Source organism: Desmodus rotundus, chromosome 12 (genome assembly GCF_022682495.2).
Source record: "Desmodus rotundus isolate HL8 chromosome 12, HLdesRot8A.1, whole genome shotgun sequence".
Classification (NCBI taxonomy): Eukaryota; Metazoa; Chordata; class Mammalia; order Chiroptera; family Phyllostomidae; genus Desmodus; species Desmodus rotundus.
The window spans coordinates 46,642,650-46,658,233 of NC_071398.1; the positions used below are offsets into that span (position 1 = coordinate 46,642,650).

Sequence of the window (15,584 nt, forward strand, 5' to 3'; positions counted from 1 at the left end):
TTTGAAAGATATGTTATTTGAGCAAAAGCAATCTCTGTCATTTCAGCTTTTTCTGTTGGAAATGCAGCTGAAGGCATCATAACAGATGCAGCATTATAAGCCTGGAGCTCCAAATGGCTGTCTTATTACCATTGCAAAGACCTACTTGGAAAATAAAGCCAATAAAGAGCTAAGCAGAGTCACTTGAACACCTGGATCCAACCATGCCTGAAATCCTTCTATACTCTCAGAGTTGCCACATGTAGAGGTCTTCCAGTTCTGCTTGTGGTTATGGTAGTTTGGGTTGCATTTGTGTCCTATAACCATAGTGGTCTTGGTCAATGTCACATTTACAAACTAAGGCTTAAATATATCAATCAAGTTGCCAAAGGTCATCCAGCCAGCGGATGAAACATTTGTCTGAACGCAGAACCAGGCTGTTCTTGCCCGGCTGCTGGGTACCAAAGAGGACAGGAGCCCCAGGGAGTGAGACCCACGTGTGTTTATTCTGGGGTTGACAGCAGCAGCAGTGGGTGGACTGGCCAGACGTGGGGTGTGGCAAACAGAAGGGGCAGACACAGGTGTGTGCCGTCTGTGTCTGGGGGAACACAGAGGATTGGTCCACTGACATTCACGGTGAGAATGAGGATCAGACACCAAGTCTTGAACAAACAGCAAACAGACAGACAGACGGAGGGTTTCGGGGGGCTGGGGTTCCCCAGACATGCATGGCCCCTCGACTGGAAGGGGAGCCCCAGGGAAGGACAGACAGACACAATGGAGACTGAATGCCCCCACCCTGAAACAGGGAGCTGGGCCCGCCTGCCTCCCACTCTCACACCTCTGGGGGTAGAAGGATGGGCAGGCCCAGGACCGCCCCGCACCACGCAGCTCGGACGTTATGGCTTCGAGGAGATGAATTCACGGTCCGGGCAGGAAGGGATGGGGTCCTGAGGGGGCCTGGTCCGATCCCCAGCCTAGGCCAGACCTGCAGGACCCGGCAGGAAGGAGATGTCAGCGACGGCAGGGGCTCAGCCCATGACCTGCCATAGCTCCATCACACCCCAGAGACCCAGGAGTCCTGACCCCGGGCCCCTCCTGCCTCAGACCCAGGAGTCTGGATCCCCAGCCCCCCTCCCTCTCATCCGGGCTCCTTACCCGTCACTCTGAGTTCTCTTTCTCTGACAATCCTTTGCTGCCTTTTGTGAAGCTGGTCAAAGTCTTTTCCTGAAGTAGAAAATGCAGAAGTTCAGGAATGGGGGGCAGAGGCAAATCAGTCACTAATAATCAACACAATAAGACACCGTCCTGCTTTTCCTCATTCACAATGCTCATCCTCACTCAACTCCGAAGTGACGGAGCGAGTGGATTGACCATCCCATTCTAAATACGGGAAGACTAAAGCACCAAATAAAGTCACTGGAAATGTGAGGAGCGATGAGGCCGCAGGGGTGAATGGGGCAGACTGTGTAGGGCCTCAGGGGGGCTGAGACTCTATCCTGGGGGCTAGGGACCCATAATAGGGCTGTGAGCAGACAGGGGGCAGGGTCAGCTCTAGGGATAAAATGACCTTCTGAGGCCACACAGGACTATTGCCTGAAAGTCAGAGTCAAGGCCAGACTCAGCCAGGGTTCAACTTCTCTCTGTGCCCCCAACACTGTCCAGTATGAGTACGGCCCACAGAAGCTTCTGAAGTCAGCGGAATGAATGAATGAGTGAGTTAGGAGAAAAATGAATGCCAGAAGGAGGGAGTAGCTGCCATCTGTCGGTCTAAGCAGAGTCACAGTCTTTTGAAAACTCAAATCTGAGTCCACACTCAGCTGCAGAAATCCCTCCCTAGCCCTGGAAAAAAGCCCAGCGCAGGGCTGGTCTAGAGCGAGGCAAGCGAGGCATTCACTGAGGGCGCAAAATGTGAGATGTGCCCAACCAGACTCAGCAGTCAAGATGCATACTATTGGAATGCGATGTTTTTTAAAAAACAAAATTAATGAAAAAAAATCCACGATGAACAAAATATAAAATTTAATGAAAGCCACCCGTGACCTATCAGAACAAAACTATGCACCCCGATGTGTACAGTTAAAATAATGGAAAAATATTGAAAAAAGGAAGAGTAACTATTGAAATCCACATAACTTGAAGTTTAAATCTTATTTATACCCTAAACAGAATTTAGTATAATTTTTACTTTCTGTGCTTTATTGGTAGTGAATTCAGCAATAATTTTTTACAAAACTGGCTGCTTTGTTTTTCTTGGTTTCAAATGAGAGAATGGCCACATTTGAAAATTTCTCTGGACCATGTGACTATCTTAAAGGATTTTTTTAAAATTTATTTTTTTGATTGTATTTATTTATTTTTAGACAGAGGAGAGGGGAAAGAGAAAGAAAGGGAAAGAAACATCAATGTGTGTTTGCCTCTCACGTACCCCCTACTGGGGACCTGGCCTGCAACCCAGGCATGTGCCCGGACTGGGAATTGAACCGGCGACCCTTTGGTTCACAGGTCGGCGCTCAGTCCACTGAACCACACCAGCTGAGGCTTCTAATTTTGAAAAAAAATTGTCTAGCTGGTTCTCCTGAGACCCCTAAGGCTTCACGTGATCGGCCCTGCCCCCTTCCATCTCTGCTCCAGGCTCACCCACCTGCACTGACCTCTGGCCTCTGCCTCTGCACTGCTTCTGAGGATGCCGGCTGCACGCTCCATGAAGCCTTCACCTTGAAACCTCCACCTGAGCTGATTCCCTCTCAACCCCCAGGCCTCTGCTCAAATGTCACCTCCTTCTAGAGACCCTCCCTGAACCTCTAAGGGGCTGGCCCATTCTCCGCCCACATTCTTTCCACTTTCCAGATGTTCAAAGTTGTTGGATCACAATCCACAGGACAAAAAAATCAAATCAATCAATCAATCAACACAGTGATCCCTACAATGAGCATTGCCCCGGGAAATTTTCTGTTCTGTTGTATTTTGACTTTCTTTTCTTATTCATTAAAAAAAATTGTTGATCCTTATCCAGTAAATCACAACCTACAAATTTTCACACCCTGCTGTTCCAAGGTATCACTCAGTTTTTCCCCTTTACTTTGGCCTCAGCATCTTGAGAAATGATAGGAACAGTAGGCGACCATTGGCAGATGCTTATTCCTGCATTAACTCACTGAATCCCCACATCTGTGCTGACGGTAATGCTATTAACAGCCCCACTTCCCAGCAGAGAAAACTGAGACACAGAGAGGGAAAGTAACTGGTTCTAAGTCACACAGCAAACGTTGGTAGAGCACGTTTTTGAACCTAGGTCATTTGGCTCCGAAATCCAAAGAGACGGGATGCCCTGGGTGAATGGCGCCCCACTCACCTCCACCAGCTGATGCCAGTGCTCCACAGGCTTGCGGGGGTTGGCCAGCATCTCTGCCCAGTGCTCACGGCCATGGGGGTCGGCAGCATCAGGGCCCACGCGGCAAACGCCGATCACCTCGTTGTGCCCGATGCTGGGGGTGGAGTGGGGTGTAGGCCATGAGCATCCAGATAGGCTGGGAGTGACCCGCCCCCCTCCTGCCCTGTGCCCCCAGATTGCGCCCCTCACCAGTCGTAGTCTACCACTGCGATGCTGAGTCCCACGTTCTCCACGCTCTCGGGGGCCACGTCGAACACCAGCGCCTCGTTGTAGGTGGGGTTCAGCGTATTCTTCTTGATCGAGGTTTTCCGCTTCTTGAGCCGCCGCCCCTCACTGATCAAAGAGGCCTTCACGTAGGGGTCTGGGGGTGGGCAGGGAGAGCACTGAACCAGGACTTCCTACCTCGGACCCTTCCTCCACCTTCCCCCAAGGGTCTGGGTCCCCAGCCTTTTCTCCCCCAGGCCCCTTCTCCCTCAGACCCAGGAGTCCTGACCCCTCAGTCCCTCCTCCCTCAGACCCACCAGAGAAGCCAGTGAGGTCCATGGCTTTGAGGTTAGAGGCTTTGATGATGGTCACGGTGAGGCGCCCGGCCGTGGGGAGGTAGCAGAGTGAAAAGTTCAGCTCCCCAAGATCTGCCTTTTCCTGCAGGTGGGGAAAGGGGTCCAGCCACATGCCCCACCTGTGTCTCCCCACCTCTCCTTGACTCCTGTCCCATCAGAAGCCTCCAGGACTCTCCTCCCTGTTACCCATCCAGGGCTCAGATTTCCAATCCACTGAACAATCTGACTCTGGGCCAAACCTGGTAGCTCCCCAGCCACAGCTGCCTGCCCCAGTCAAAGCCTGTTTGTTCTGCAGGGAAGAAGATGGGCAGAGGCAGGAGCAGGGGCTGGGGGGCGGGGGGATGGAGCGGGAGAGACACACACACACACAGAAACAGACTGAGACAGAGACCAAAACACTGAGAGAGGCAGTTAGAAAGACAGACCCACAGCGTTCTCAAGTAGGAAACACCGACCCAGTAAGATGGAGACCTAGAGAGTGTCAGAGGCCCAGGACCAGAGAGGGAGAGCAGAGGCTGCAGAGGGGGTGACAGAGCCCCGGGGAGGAGCCAGAGCCCCAAGGGGCAGGACCAGAGATGCAGAGAAAGGGGGGCAGAGACTTGGTGGGGAGCCATGGAGACCCAGAGAGATAGACCAGAATGAGAAGGGAGGTGCAGAAACCGCGAGGGATAAACAGAGATCTCCCCAGAGAAAGAGACAGAGGCCCGAGACTGAGACCAAGAAGAGATGCAGAGAAGGCAGTGTTAGTGGGGGCAGGAGACCCACGCAGAGCCACAGTGAGGCTAAAAGGAGACAGAGCCTCCCATGCTGACAGACGGACAGACACAGAGCAGGGGCCAGAGCTAGCCAGGACCCACGACCCGCCCCAAGCTGCAGTCTCATCCAGGCCCCTGGCCTCCCAACCACACTGACCAAGGAGGCCTCGGACCTTGGTCCCCCCACTCACTCATTCCCCTTGTCCCAGGCTGTTCCCTCTTCAAAATCTTTAAGCCTCAGCTCAGCTGTCACCTCCTCCCACAAGTTCCCAGAGCCCCTGCAGCCCTGAGCAGGTGATCCTCCTGTCCCTCCTAAGGCTGGCCCCTGACAGTGAGCTGTGTGACAGCCTAGACCTGGAGCTCCTGAGGACTGTTTGAGGTCCCCAGGTCCCAACCCTGCAAAAAAAACCCGGTTGTTGAAGGAATGAATGAATACATGAATGGGTGAAGACCCCGAGTAATAATAAGGGAGGGAGAAAATGGGAAAGGACAGACACAGGAGACAAAGATGGATGCAGGGAGAGGTCTGGGTGTGGGACTGCCTTGGGTTATGACAGGGAGACAGAGGACAGATGGGGGCCCTGGGGACAAGGATCCTGGAACTAGGCACATGGCTCTCAGAGGCTGGGCTTGGACTAAGCAGACCACAGAGAGTCTCGTGAAGGGGACTGCAGGCAGAGCCACTGCACTGGTTCCACTATGTTGTTGTACGCACGGGGAAACTGAGGCTTGGAGAAAAAGAGGGCCTTGAGCATGGCCATCATGTGGTATGAGGACAGAGCTCACCCCCAACACCCCGCAATCCCCTGACACACACAGCTTCCCCAGACTGGCCGAGTTGAAATGTTGGGAATCCCCAGATTGGAACTGAGGGGGCTGAGTCTTGAGGGAGGGAGGGGTCTGGACACCCAACAAGGACCCAGGAGTGAGGCTGCGGGAGGGGTTGCTGCCCAGGAGAATGAGGTCCCAGAAGGTGAGATCATGAGAAATGAGGAAGGGGGACGGTGGTCTCACAATCTGAATGCTGGGGAGTTGGGGCTGTAAGGACATTAGGATCCCAGAATGTCTAAGGCCTGGGGGTGTCAGGCCGTGAGGATTCAGGCGGAGACTGTGAAGAAGCAGGATTAGATTCAATTAGAGAGTTTGGAGGTCAAGGGTTGGAAATGTAAAATGACCAGAGATGGGAAGGGTTGGGGGTTCAGGAAGTCTGGGAAGTGGAAAATCAGGAGATTGGAAGGGGAAGGAAGTTGGAAAAACAAAAGCCGGAATTCTGGGGCCAGGAGGTTGGAGGATCAGGAAGCTGAGGTCAGAGGGCAGAAGTCACGGGGTCATGGCATGAAGTTTTGATAAAGCTGCGTCATGGGTACATGGGCGTCTATTATAGTTTATCTGTTGCCATCAGATGTCAAGGGGGGTCAGAATTTGGGAAATCTGGGGCCCAGGCATGATGTTACTATTTGACTATGTGTGGAGGGCTTGGGGGCCAGGGCTCTAGTCTTTCTTGTATACTTGCAATATTTTGCAATAAAATAAAATTTAAAAGAAAACGCAGGGCCGCCCTGGCCGGATAGCTCAGTTGGTTGGAGCATCATCCCGATACACCAAAGGTTTCAGGTTTGATGTCCGATCAGGAAACATCAAGAATCAACTAATGAGTGAGTAACTGCATGGAATAACAAAATCGATGTTTCTCTCTTTCTGTCTCTCAAATCAGTTTTTAAAAAATTAAAAAAAAAAAAAAGGAATGAAAGAAAGAAAACTCCAGGCCAAGAAGTTAAAAGGTTATGAAGTCCCGCGCTGCGGAGGCTGCAAACCAAAAGAGGCCGCAGGGGCCACTGACCGAGCCTCCCTCCACGATGTCCCGCCACAGCGGGCGGTCGGGGGGCTGCTCGGCCAGCTCCAGGAGGTTGTCCAGCACCACCTGGCCGATGAGGTCGTGCCGCGAGAAGCGGTCGAAGTCATAGACGCTGAAGTGCAGTTTGCGCTGGGCCAGCTCAGCCAGGGGCACCGAGAACTGAAATGTCTCGTTGAACACAGGGTTCAGGGTCTTCCTGTGCACCTGGGGGGCGGTGGAGACAGACAGACAGACAGCATGCCCACTGGCCCCTCCTCCCCAGGACCCAGGAGTCCAGGGACCCGCCCCTCCTCCGTGGGACCCACAGTCCAGCCCGCCGCCCCGGACCTTAGTCTGGAATTTTTTCTTGCGGTCAGGCAGCAGGTAGATCTTGACGTAGGGGTCTGAGAAGCCGTTGGAGTCCTTGGCGGGGAGGTCCAAGGCCTGCAGGATCCGCACCACCAGCTGGTCGGAGCCGTAGAGGTACCGCAGGGCAAAGCTGATGCGGCCGCACGGTGCGCCCGCGCCAGCCTCTCCCGAGCCCGGGGCCCCGCTGCCCCGCCAGCTGCCAGGTCCAGTCCCCTGGTACAGCTCCGGCTTGATCTGTCCGATGAGCTTGGCTTTTTCTTCGCCGCCCGGCAGGGGTAAGGGTAGGGCCGGTGGCCGCTCCTCACTGCTGGGGTCCGGCTGGGGGGTCAGGGTCTGCTGGGTGAGGGGCCGGGGCAGGGCTGGGTACCTGCAGAGGGGAGGGGAAGACAAAGGTGTGGCGGGTGGCTCTGATCTCTGCTTCCGAAGGCCTGGGAGACTCCTCGCTGCCTCGCGCCACCTGCACCCGCTCAGCCCTTGCCTGCCCTTCTCCAGATCTCCCTGACCTGTCCGTCCTTTCTCTGAAAAGGGGAAAATTGCAGGTCAATTTCCCTGCCGTACACAGATGCAGACATTCTCAAAAAAATATTAGCAAACCGATTCCACATGCACGAAAAAGATTAAACGCCAGGACCGAGTGGGATGCAAGGATGGTTCGACATCCATAAATCAGTCCGCCGGGCACAGCACACCCCGCAGCGGTTGTTCCCTGAGCTGCCTTGCAGCGCGCGCTGGCTCGGCTGGCTGGACCAAGAATCTGGCTTGGGGACTCACCCGCCCTGCACTGTGAGTGACGTGAGGGCGGGGTCAGCCTGCCTGCTCGCCTCTGTGTTTCCAGCACTCAGGCCTTGTGAAATGCCTTTTGCCTCAGGATCCTGGGGTGGGGGTGGGGGTGGGGGGCTAACCCTCATTCTCTCCACCTACGTAAATTTGAGTCCCGTCCTCAGCGTCCTTCTTCTTTTGGATCCAGGAGCACAGGCCTCCAGCCGCCGCCCCTTTGCCCCCTATTCAGGCCACAGGCCCTAGGCTCCTCCCCGCCTCCTCTCCCAGACCCAGGAGTCTGCAGCCCCAGCCTCCTTCATCCCCAGGATCGAGGCATCCACACTTCAAGCCCGCTCCTGCCCCAGGACTCAGGAGTGCCGTAGACGGGGAGACACACACACAGGAGGAACAGATATTCAGAGCTAACCCCCAGCCCGGCAGCCTGTCTTACCTGGTGGTGGGCGCTAGGCTTGTGACCTGCTGATGGGACTGGGCACTGGGCAAACCCCCACCACTAGGGGGCATCAGGAGCAGTCCAGAGCCTGCCCCACCCTCGGAGGGCAGCTCCGGAGAGGTCTGGCACGGTTTGACCCCCGCGGCGACTGCAGCTGCCGCCGCGGCCTCCGGATACGAGTCCATGTCCAAGTAGGAGGGCTCAGGGGGGTCAGAGCCCCCCAGGCTGCCCGGCTCCAGCAACTCCGAGAAGGGTGGGTGGTGGGCGGTGTGGGCGTGGTGATGTGGGCCCCCCAGCAAGGGATGGCCACCCAGGCCAGCCCCCAGGTGGTGCCCACCGCCGCCTACCAGGCCCGCCAGCCCGACCCCAGGGCCCAGGTCTTTTCGCAGGGGGCCGCCGCCCACTGCCGAGCCTCCCTTGTCCCGCCAGGGCACCCAGCACAACTTCCAAGACACGAAGAGGGAGACGCCCAGGAGGACGATGCCACAGAACGTCACGATGACTGACAGCAGGCTCACAGAGATGTCTGGGGAGAGTGAGGACAGAGGTCAGGGGTCAGGGTGGGGGTCAGCCACAATGTATCTTCCCACTGCAATCCCCGAAGAACTGAGCTTTGAAAAATAATTTTTAAAAAGATTTTACTTATTTATTTTTAGACAAAGGGGAAGGGAGGGAGAAAGAGAATTAGAGAAACATCAATGTGTAGTTGCCTCTCACGTGGCCCCCACTGGGGACCTGGCTTGTAACCCAGGCATGTGCCCTGACTGGGAATCAAACTGGTGACCCTCTGCTTCACAGCCTGCGCTGAATCCACTGAGCTACACCAGCCAGGGCTGAAAAATAATTTTTAAAAAATAACTTTTAGTATTTGCTGTACATTGTCCAAAGCAATATATATATATATTTAAACTCCATGACCCTACAAAGTCAATATTTTATTTTTAATGTTTTTTTAAAGAAGATTCTTTTATTAAAACTGGGTGTTTTTATGTAAGCATGTTAAAGACGAGGAAACTGAGGCACAGAGAGGCTGAGTGACTTGTCTAAGGCTGCACAGGTGGCAGATCTGGGGTCTGAACTCTGCAGTCCGTCTCCAGATTTTATTCTCTTTGTTGTTAGCATGCAATGCCTCTCTGTAAGGGGATACACCGTCTGAGATAGGACCAAAGTCCCCCCAAATACTCAGAGAATATCCAAGAAAAAAGAGTGCATGGCGCAGTTAGGCAGGTCAGAGTTCAAATCCCAGCTTGCTGTGTGGCCTTGGGAAAATATCTTAACCACTCTGAGCTTTACATCCCCCATTTTCCAGATAGAAAAATCAGTCCTGCCTCTCTGGGGTGCCTGGCTCCAAAGCCCACTGTTCTCCACCATTATGTTACCATCCCTCAATATGTCCTAGGAAGTGGGAGTTCGAATGTGACTTTTTACTAGAATAAATCTTGCTGCACCCTGTGTATCCACTACTACAGCCAACACATTCTGAGTGCCTACTGGGTGCTGCTGTGCCTTCCCGAGAAACCCAAGTACAGCCCAGTTCTTGAACCAAAGGTTCTGGCTCATTCCGTAATTGGTACCAGGAGTGGAGTTTCTCAAAAAAGGCCTGGCTGGTGTGGCTCAGTGGCTTGAGCGCCGGACTGCAAAGCAAAGGGTCACTGGTTCGATTCCCAATCAGGGCACATACCTGGGTTGTGGGCCAGGTCCCCAGTAGGGGGCCTCCAAGAGGCAACCACACACTGATGTTTCTCTCCCTCTCTCTCCCTTCCCCTCTCTCTAAAAATAAAAGAAATAAATCTTAAAAAAAAAAAAAGACATTCCAGCCTCCTGAACACGGGAAGAATTTAGAAAAGGGGGTCGTTTTAGAGGACAAGACAGAGAAGAGAGGAGAAACCTGAACAGACATCTTTCTCCCCATCGTCAGCCTGACTCAGGCCCTCTGCAAATCAAAGCTTCTCAAAGCTTCAGTCCTCAAACTCTGCCAGATTTCTCCTTCCTGGGCCAGGGAGCCACGGGGTTGGTGAGGTGAGGCCATGGGTTTGTGTGGTGAAAGGTTCCCCCTGCCCAGAGAACGGTGGGCCCTTGAGGGAAGCTCCAAGCCTGTGGGACGCCCTGTCTGAGCAGTTTCGTTCACCTGAGAAACCTTGAGTCACACCAGGTAGTCTGTGCAACAATGCAGTTGATGGTGGGGGTCTAGGGCCACGCTGTAGCTGCTGACTTCTGGTGGGGCTGGAGACCAAGGTCAGCCACAGGGGCAGCCAGCCACGTCTACATGACTGAGCCTCAGTTACAAGCCCTGGGCACCAAGGCCTGAATGCAGACAGGTCAGTCTCACTCAAGAGCCTGAGATTTTAAGCATTTATGCGAGATGTACACAGATAACTGTAGGAGATATATGGCAACAGAGTGCAGGATGGGAGAGGACCCCAGGGCAAAATGCAAAAGGTCCGGGGTTAAATGGACCACAAGCTCCTTCTCCTTAGGTCAGAATTTTGGGGGACCAGCAGCAGGCAGGATGGAGGCAAGACTCTAAGAGGGATTGGCCCCCACCGGGACCAGAAAGCTGAGTGGGTCTGCTCTGAATCTGAAAATCCTGGCTGTGGAGGAGGCAGGGGGCTGGCCAAGACAGCGGGGCGTTGTGGGGAGGGTGCTGACCTGCATCTGGGCCCCGGGGATAGCCTCGAATTCGCAGGTCGTTGAACTCCTGGCACCTGTCGCTGGTGTCGGCATCTCGGACCCGTGCACAGAGGTCCGAGACCAGAATGAGTGCCCGTCGGCAGAGGTCATCCTCGTAGTCTCCTGACATGGTGACCGGCGGGGTCCTGCGCTTGGGAGGGGCCAGCAAGGGTGCAGGTGAGGAACGAGATGGGGGAGAGAGAGTGGATAAAGTGGAAAAAGGAAGAGAAAAGGAAGAATGGCAAGGGGACAGAGATGGGCGTGAGCAGACAAGAGGGCAGCAAATGGGGACAAAGGGACCAGGAGGAAGAGACTGGGGAGGCCACAAGGGGCAGAAATTAAGGATGCACAAAAAAGGGGTGAACAGACAAGGAGACACAGGGGTGCAGAGGTGAACAGATGGAGTTTAGGGATGGACAGACAAGGGGACGGTCATTCGTCATTCATGCTTTCAACACATATTCATGGAGCGTTGACTACATGCCAGCAACTATGCCAGCGGCTGCAGGCCCATCAGGGAACGAACCCCATGCATTCCCTAACTTCCTGGGGTCACCACCCACTGAGAGGTGACAAAGAGTAAACGAATCCACAGACACACATAAACAACTAAACACTCTCAGACTGTGAGAAGTGCTCTAAAAAATTAGTGGGTGGATGTGCCACAAAGGAATTGGGAGGTGGGCGGTCATGGGGTGGCAGCGGGGAGATAGGGGGTGCTCTTTGAGACCTGAAGGGTGAGATGGAGCTGGCTAGAGGGGCTGGAGTGGGGAAAAGCATTCGAAGCAGCACGAACAGCGTGAGCAATGGCCCAGGGTGGGAAAGGTCTTGGTGAGTCCAAGGGATGGAAAGGAGGCTGGATGGGAGTAGACAGGGGAGAGGACTAGGGAAGAGGGATGGGGGGAGGCAGAGAGATAACAGGCGGTTCTGTGTGGTGGTGGCTGGGGAGAGATGAAGCTGCAGGATGCAGAGATAGGGACCAAGCAGAGGGAGGGAGAGATGAGGGGCGGGAGATAGAGATAATGGGAAGGGCAAACTGGGGCTCAGAACAGAGGGATGGAGAGACAGAAGTCAGGGACTGAGACTTGGAATGGAGAGCCGAGAACAGACTGGTGTGTAATTCTTTGGAGTGTGAGAGATGGGCAGACGGAGGGGCAGTGAGGAGGGCCAGGCAAGACAGTGGACAGCAGTATCTCTGAGAGAGGAACAGTGGACTGGAGAATGGATGGGAGGCAGAAATAAAGGAAAGACTGGCAGATAAAGGCCAGAGATCACAGTTGGACAAAGGGATACAGCAGAGGGCTGGGCACACAGGCAGGGGTTCAGCAGCAAGGTTGGATGGGGGGAGCATCAATAAGAGGGGACCAGGAAAAAGAGGTGGACGCGGGGAGAGGGGAAATAGCGACACATGGTTTGGGGCCAGGGAAGGACTGGAAGGAGAGTGCAGGGGAAACTGGGGACAGACAGATCAGGGCTCACAGATGGACAGATGGACAGGTGGCGTGGGGGCTCTGCAGAAGGCCAGGACTCTGTCTGAGTCAGGCATGGTCAGACTCACCTGCGCTTATCCCTGTCGTGTCCTGGGTGGCTGCCGAGGCGGCGGCTGGCGGCAGCCCATGGGGGTTGGAGGGCGGACAAGGGTCTGTGGACCCGCCCCCACGCGCGCCAGGTGGTAAGAGGGAGTGCGGGATCTGATGGCTGGGGCCCGGAGAAAAAGCTTGTCTGAACCTCACATCTTGTCCTATGCTGGCGAGCTGCTCGACCCCAGGTGACCCCTGGGAGGTCCCGCCACCCCCCCCCCCACCTCCGGGCCCCCACCTCCCGTTAAGCTTAGAGACTACAATTCCCGGCAGGCCTTGCGCTTGCACTGCAGCAACTTTATAGGCCCAGAGCTGCAGGGTCTCCCGGGAGTTGAAGTCCTTAATGCCTCTCCCCGCCGCAGAAAGGATGGGAATTTTTTGGAGGTGGGGGGGTTATGAGATGCCGGGGTCCCAAAGCACTGCAGGGGACAGGAATGAAGTCTGGGACCTGGAGCGGCCGCAGAGTCCTAAGACTTTAGGGGCCGTGGAGTACATAAACGATCCCCACGCCCAGGGGAATCGATGGGCGAGGTTGGGGTACACCCCGGTGTTTCGGGAACCCCCCTTCCAGGGCCACGTGCCCTTCCCAGGGGCAGTCAGCGAGTGCTGCAGCAGTACCACTCCCAGGCCCGAGATCGGCGCGCCTCTGCAACTACCCCGCCCCCACGCGCCCGGGCTGCCCCCCAGGATCCGGCTGGGGCGGGGGCTGGGGCTGGGGCAAGGGGGAGGGGAGGAGCGGACTCACCGGAGCCGCCGCTGCCGCCGCAGCAGCTCCGCACGCCCGCCGCGGTGCGCGCTCGGCTCCTCCCCCCGCCCTGGCGCAGGTCCGCCGCTCCTCCCCTGCACCCCCCCTTTTCCCCCTCCGAACCTGCGGCTTCAAAGCCGAAATCGCGCGGCCGCCGGGAGGAAGGAAGGAGACTTCCCGGGACCGAAGCATCAGAGCCCCAGCGCTCTTCCTGACCTCTACTCCCCCAGGATCCAGGGGACCCAATCCACGGCCCCTCTTCTATCAAACAGAGAAGTCCGGGACCCCAGTCCCCTAGCTTCTCCCAGAACCTAGGATACGGAGCTCCCCCCATCAAATCCAGGAATCCACTCCGCCCACCCTCTCCAACTCCGGGACCCGGGAGTCCCAGCCCCGCCCCCGCCCCCACCTCCGCAGGACCCGGGCTGCGAGTCTCCCGGCGGCTGGCGGTGGGAGGGGAGGCGGGGCCTCAGAGCCCGCGGGGGGGGGGGGGGCGCCACAGCCCAGCGCGGAGGTGCCAGAAGCACCTGGGTTTGAATCCTGCCAGAGCCGGCTCCTGCTCTGTCATCTTGCGTTCTTTGCTTTGAGCTCGTTTCCTCATTAACAAAATCTGGACCATAAACCCGATTCCGAAGGGATCGGTCGCTACAGATTGGCATCAAGTAGGTGCTTAATGAACCTTTCTTAAAAGCAGCCAGAAACAGTAACTGGTGTATTAATTGCAGTTAATGATAATCGCCCTGACTCTGATCTGGGCACTGGGCTAAGTGCTACGAAAGCGTTTTCTCATTTAATCTGTACTGTGGCCCTATGAGGTGGGCGCAGTTCTGTTATTCCCATTTCACAGGGGAAACAAGTGAGGTTCGTTGAGGGTCAATTCCTTGGAGAAGTTCCAGAGCTGATAGTCACAATTGTGATGCACAGGCAGCCCCGTTCCGCAGAGAGAGACACGCGGAAGGAAGTGGGCTACGATGCATACACTCAGAGACATGTGCACAGATGGGCTTGCCAGATTCCCGTGCCACGTTCCCAGACGCTCAGATTCTGAGGCTGCCGAAACACCGAGAGGCAGCTGTAGTTGTCTGATCAGGGTGTGAGACTTTCGGTGCAAAATACCAGAGTTCCCCTTCCAGCTCTGCTCTGTCAGCACTGTGTGACCTTGGATGAATTACTTATATTCTCAATGCCTCACTTTTCCTATTTGTAAATGAGATGATTTTTTTTTTAAACCAGTTTCTGCCCTGGCTGGTGTGGCTCAGTGGATTGAGTGCCGGCCAGCAAATCAGAGTCGCCGGTTCTATTCCCAGTCTAGGGCACTTGCCTGGGTTGCGGGCCAGGTTGGGTTCCCAGTAGGGGGCGCGCGAGAGGCAACCACAAGTTGATGTTTCCCTCTCTCCCTTTCCCTCTGTCTAAAATAAATAAATAAAATCTTTACACACAAAAAAAACCAGTTTCTATGTCATTTCGTTATTTTGAGGATTCAATTAAATGTACGTGAGGTGAAAAGATGCTTAGTATTTAGTAGTACTGTCATAATTATTAATTACATGCTTTGCTCATGTGTTCATTTCCGAAAAGATTTTATTTATTTATTTTTAGAGAGAAGGGAATAGAAGGAGAAAGAGAGGGAGAGAGACATCAATGTGCGAGAGAAATATCGATCGGTCACCTCTTGCTCACCCCCAACCGGGGACCTGGCCCATAACCCAGGTGCGTGCCCACCAGGGAATCAAACCCATGACCTTTTGGTTTGCAAGAAGACGCCCAACCCACTGAGCCACATCAGTCAGGATTTCTTATGTGCTCTTCAACTGTATTTTACAAACAAGGGTATTGCGGCTCAGAGAGGGGAAGCGTCAGCCTGGGGTCCTGCCACTGCTTTGTTTGCATCCAGGAAGCATGAGGATCTTGATGGTCATCGCCAGCGGGAGTGTAGAGTAGTGTGGAGCACTGGATGGGGACCTAGGAGACAAAGAGAGTCTTCTGCATTCATTCAGTTTAATCCATGCAGCCGCTTGACAGGTACGTGCCAAACACCAGGCACGCAGCTGGGAACACAGCAGATGCAAACCCCAGCTTTGGGACAGGGGGGCATGATGGAAAGTCCAGGGTGCTGTGAGCGTAAGAAGGAGGTCACAGAGTGAGTGACACTTTCACTGAGCTCTCAGAAGGGTGAGTAGGCATGGGGCAGGTGAAGATGGGAGGGGGAGGAGAACAGTTTGAGGGAGAAGGAACCACCTGTGCAAGTCCTGGGGCAGGAGAGAGTTTGGCTTATGGAGGGGGACTGCTGAGCACATAAACTTCATGAGGATAGAACTTTCGTTTACTGCTGTGTCCCCCCTGCCTGATATGGTGCCTGGCACACAGTAGGCACTAAATTATTGGTTGGTTGAATGAGTAAATGAATGAACAAGTAGAGGGATAAATAGAGGGATAGGAGGATGGATGGGTAAATTGGATGGATAAATGAGTGGATGGATGGATG

At 54.8% G+C, this 15,584-nt stretch overlaps 1 protein-coding gene across 5 annotated transcripts; it reads right to left on the reverse strand.

The window, feature by feature from the left end:
- Window positions 1-462: 462 nt before the first annotated feature.
- On the reverse strand, window positions 463-13,417 carry SYT3 (synaptotagmin 3). Of its 5 annotated transcripts, none has more exons than XM_024566372.4 (11): window positions 13,316-13,417; window positions 12,333-12,472; window positions 10,754-10,920; window positions 8,102-8,630; window positions 6,871-7,258; window positions 6,529-6,747; window positions 3,895-4,015; window positions 3,563-3,734; window positions 3,335-3,467; window positions 1,138-1,206; window positions 463-967 (listed from the first exon to the last, which is right to left on the reverse strand). In XM_024566372.4, the coding sequence occupies exons 3-10, from the start codon at window positions 10,902-10,904 to the stop codon at window positions 1,141-1,143; spliced, it is 1,779 nt and encodes a 592-aa protein (XP_024422140.2). In that variant the 5' UTR covers window positions 10,905-10,920; window positions 12,333-12,472; window positions 13,316-13,417; the 3' UTR covers window positions 463-967; window positions 1,138-1,140. The 5 variants fall into 5 exon arrangements, with proteins under 5 accessions (XP_024422140.2, XP_045056369.2, XP_053770908.1 ...); XM_045200434.3 differs by lacking the exon at window positions 13,316-13,417 and adding an exon at window positions 13,223-13,301; XM_053914933.2 differs by lacking the exon at window positions 13,316-13,417 and adding an exon at window positions 13,100-13,156 and having other exon boundaries at window positions 10,754-10,925.
- Between the last annotated feature and the right edge of the window lie 2,167 nt (window positions 13,418-15,584).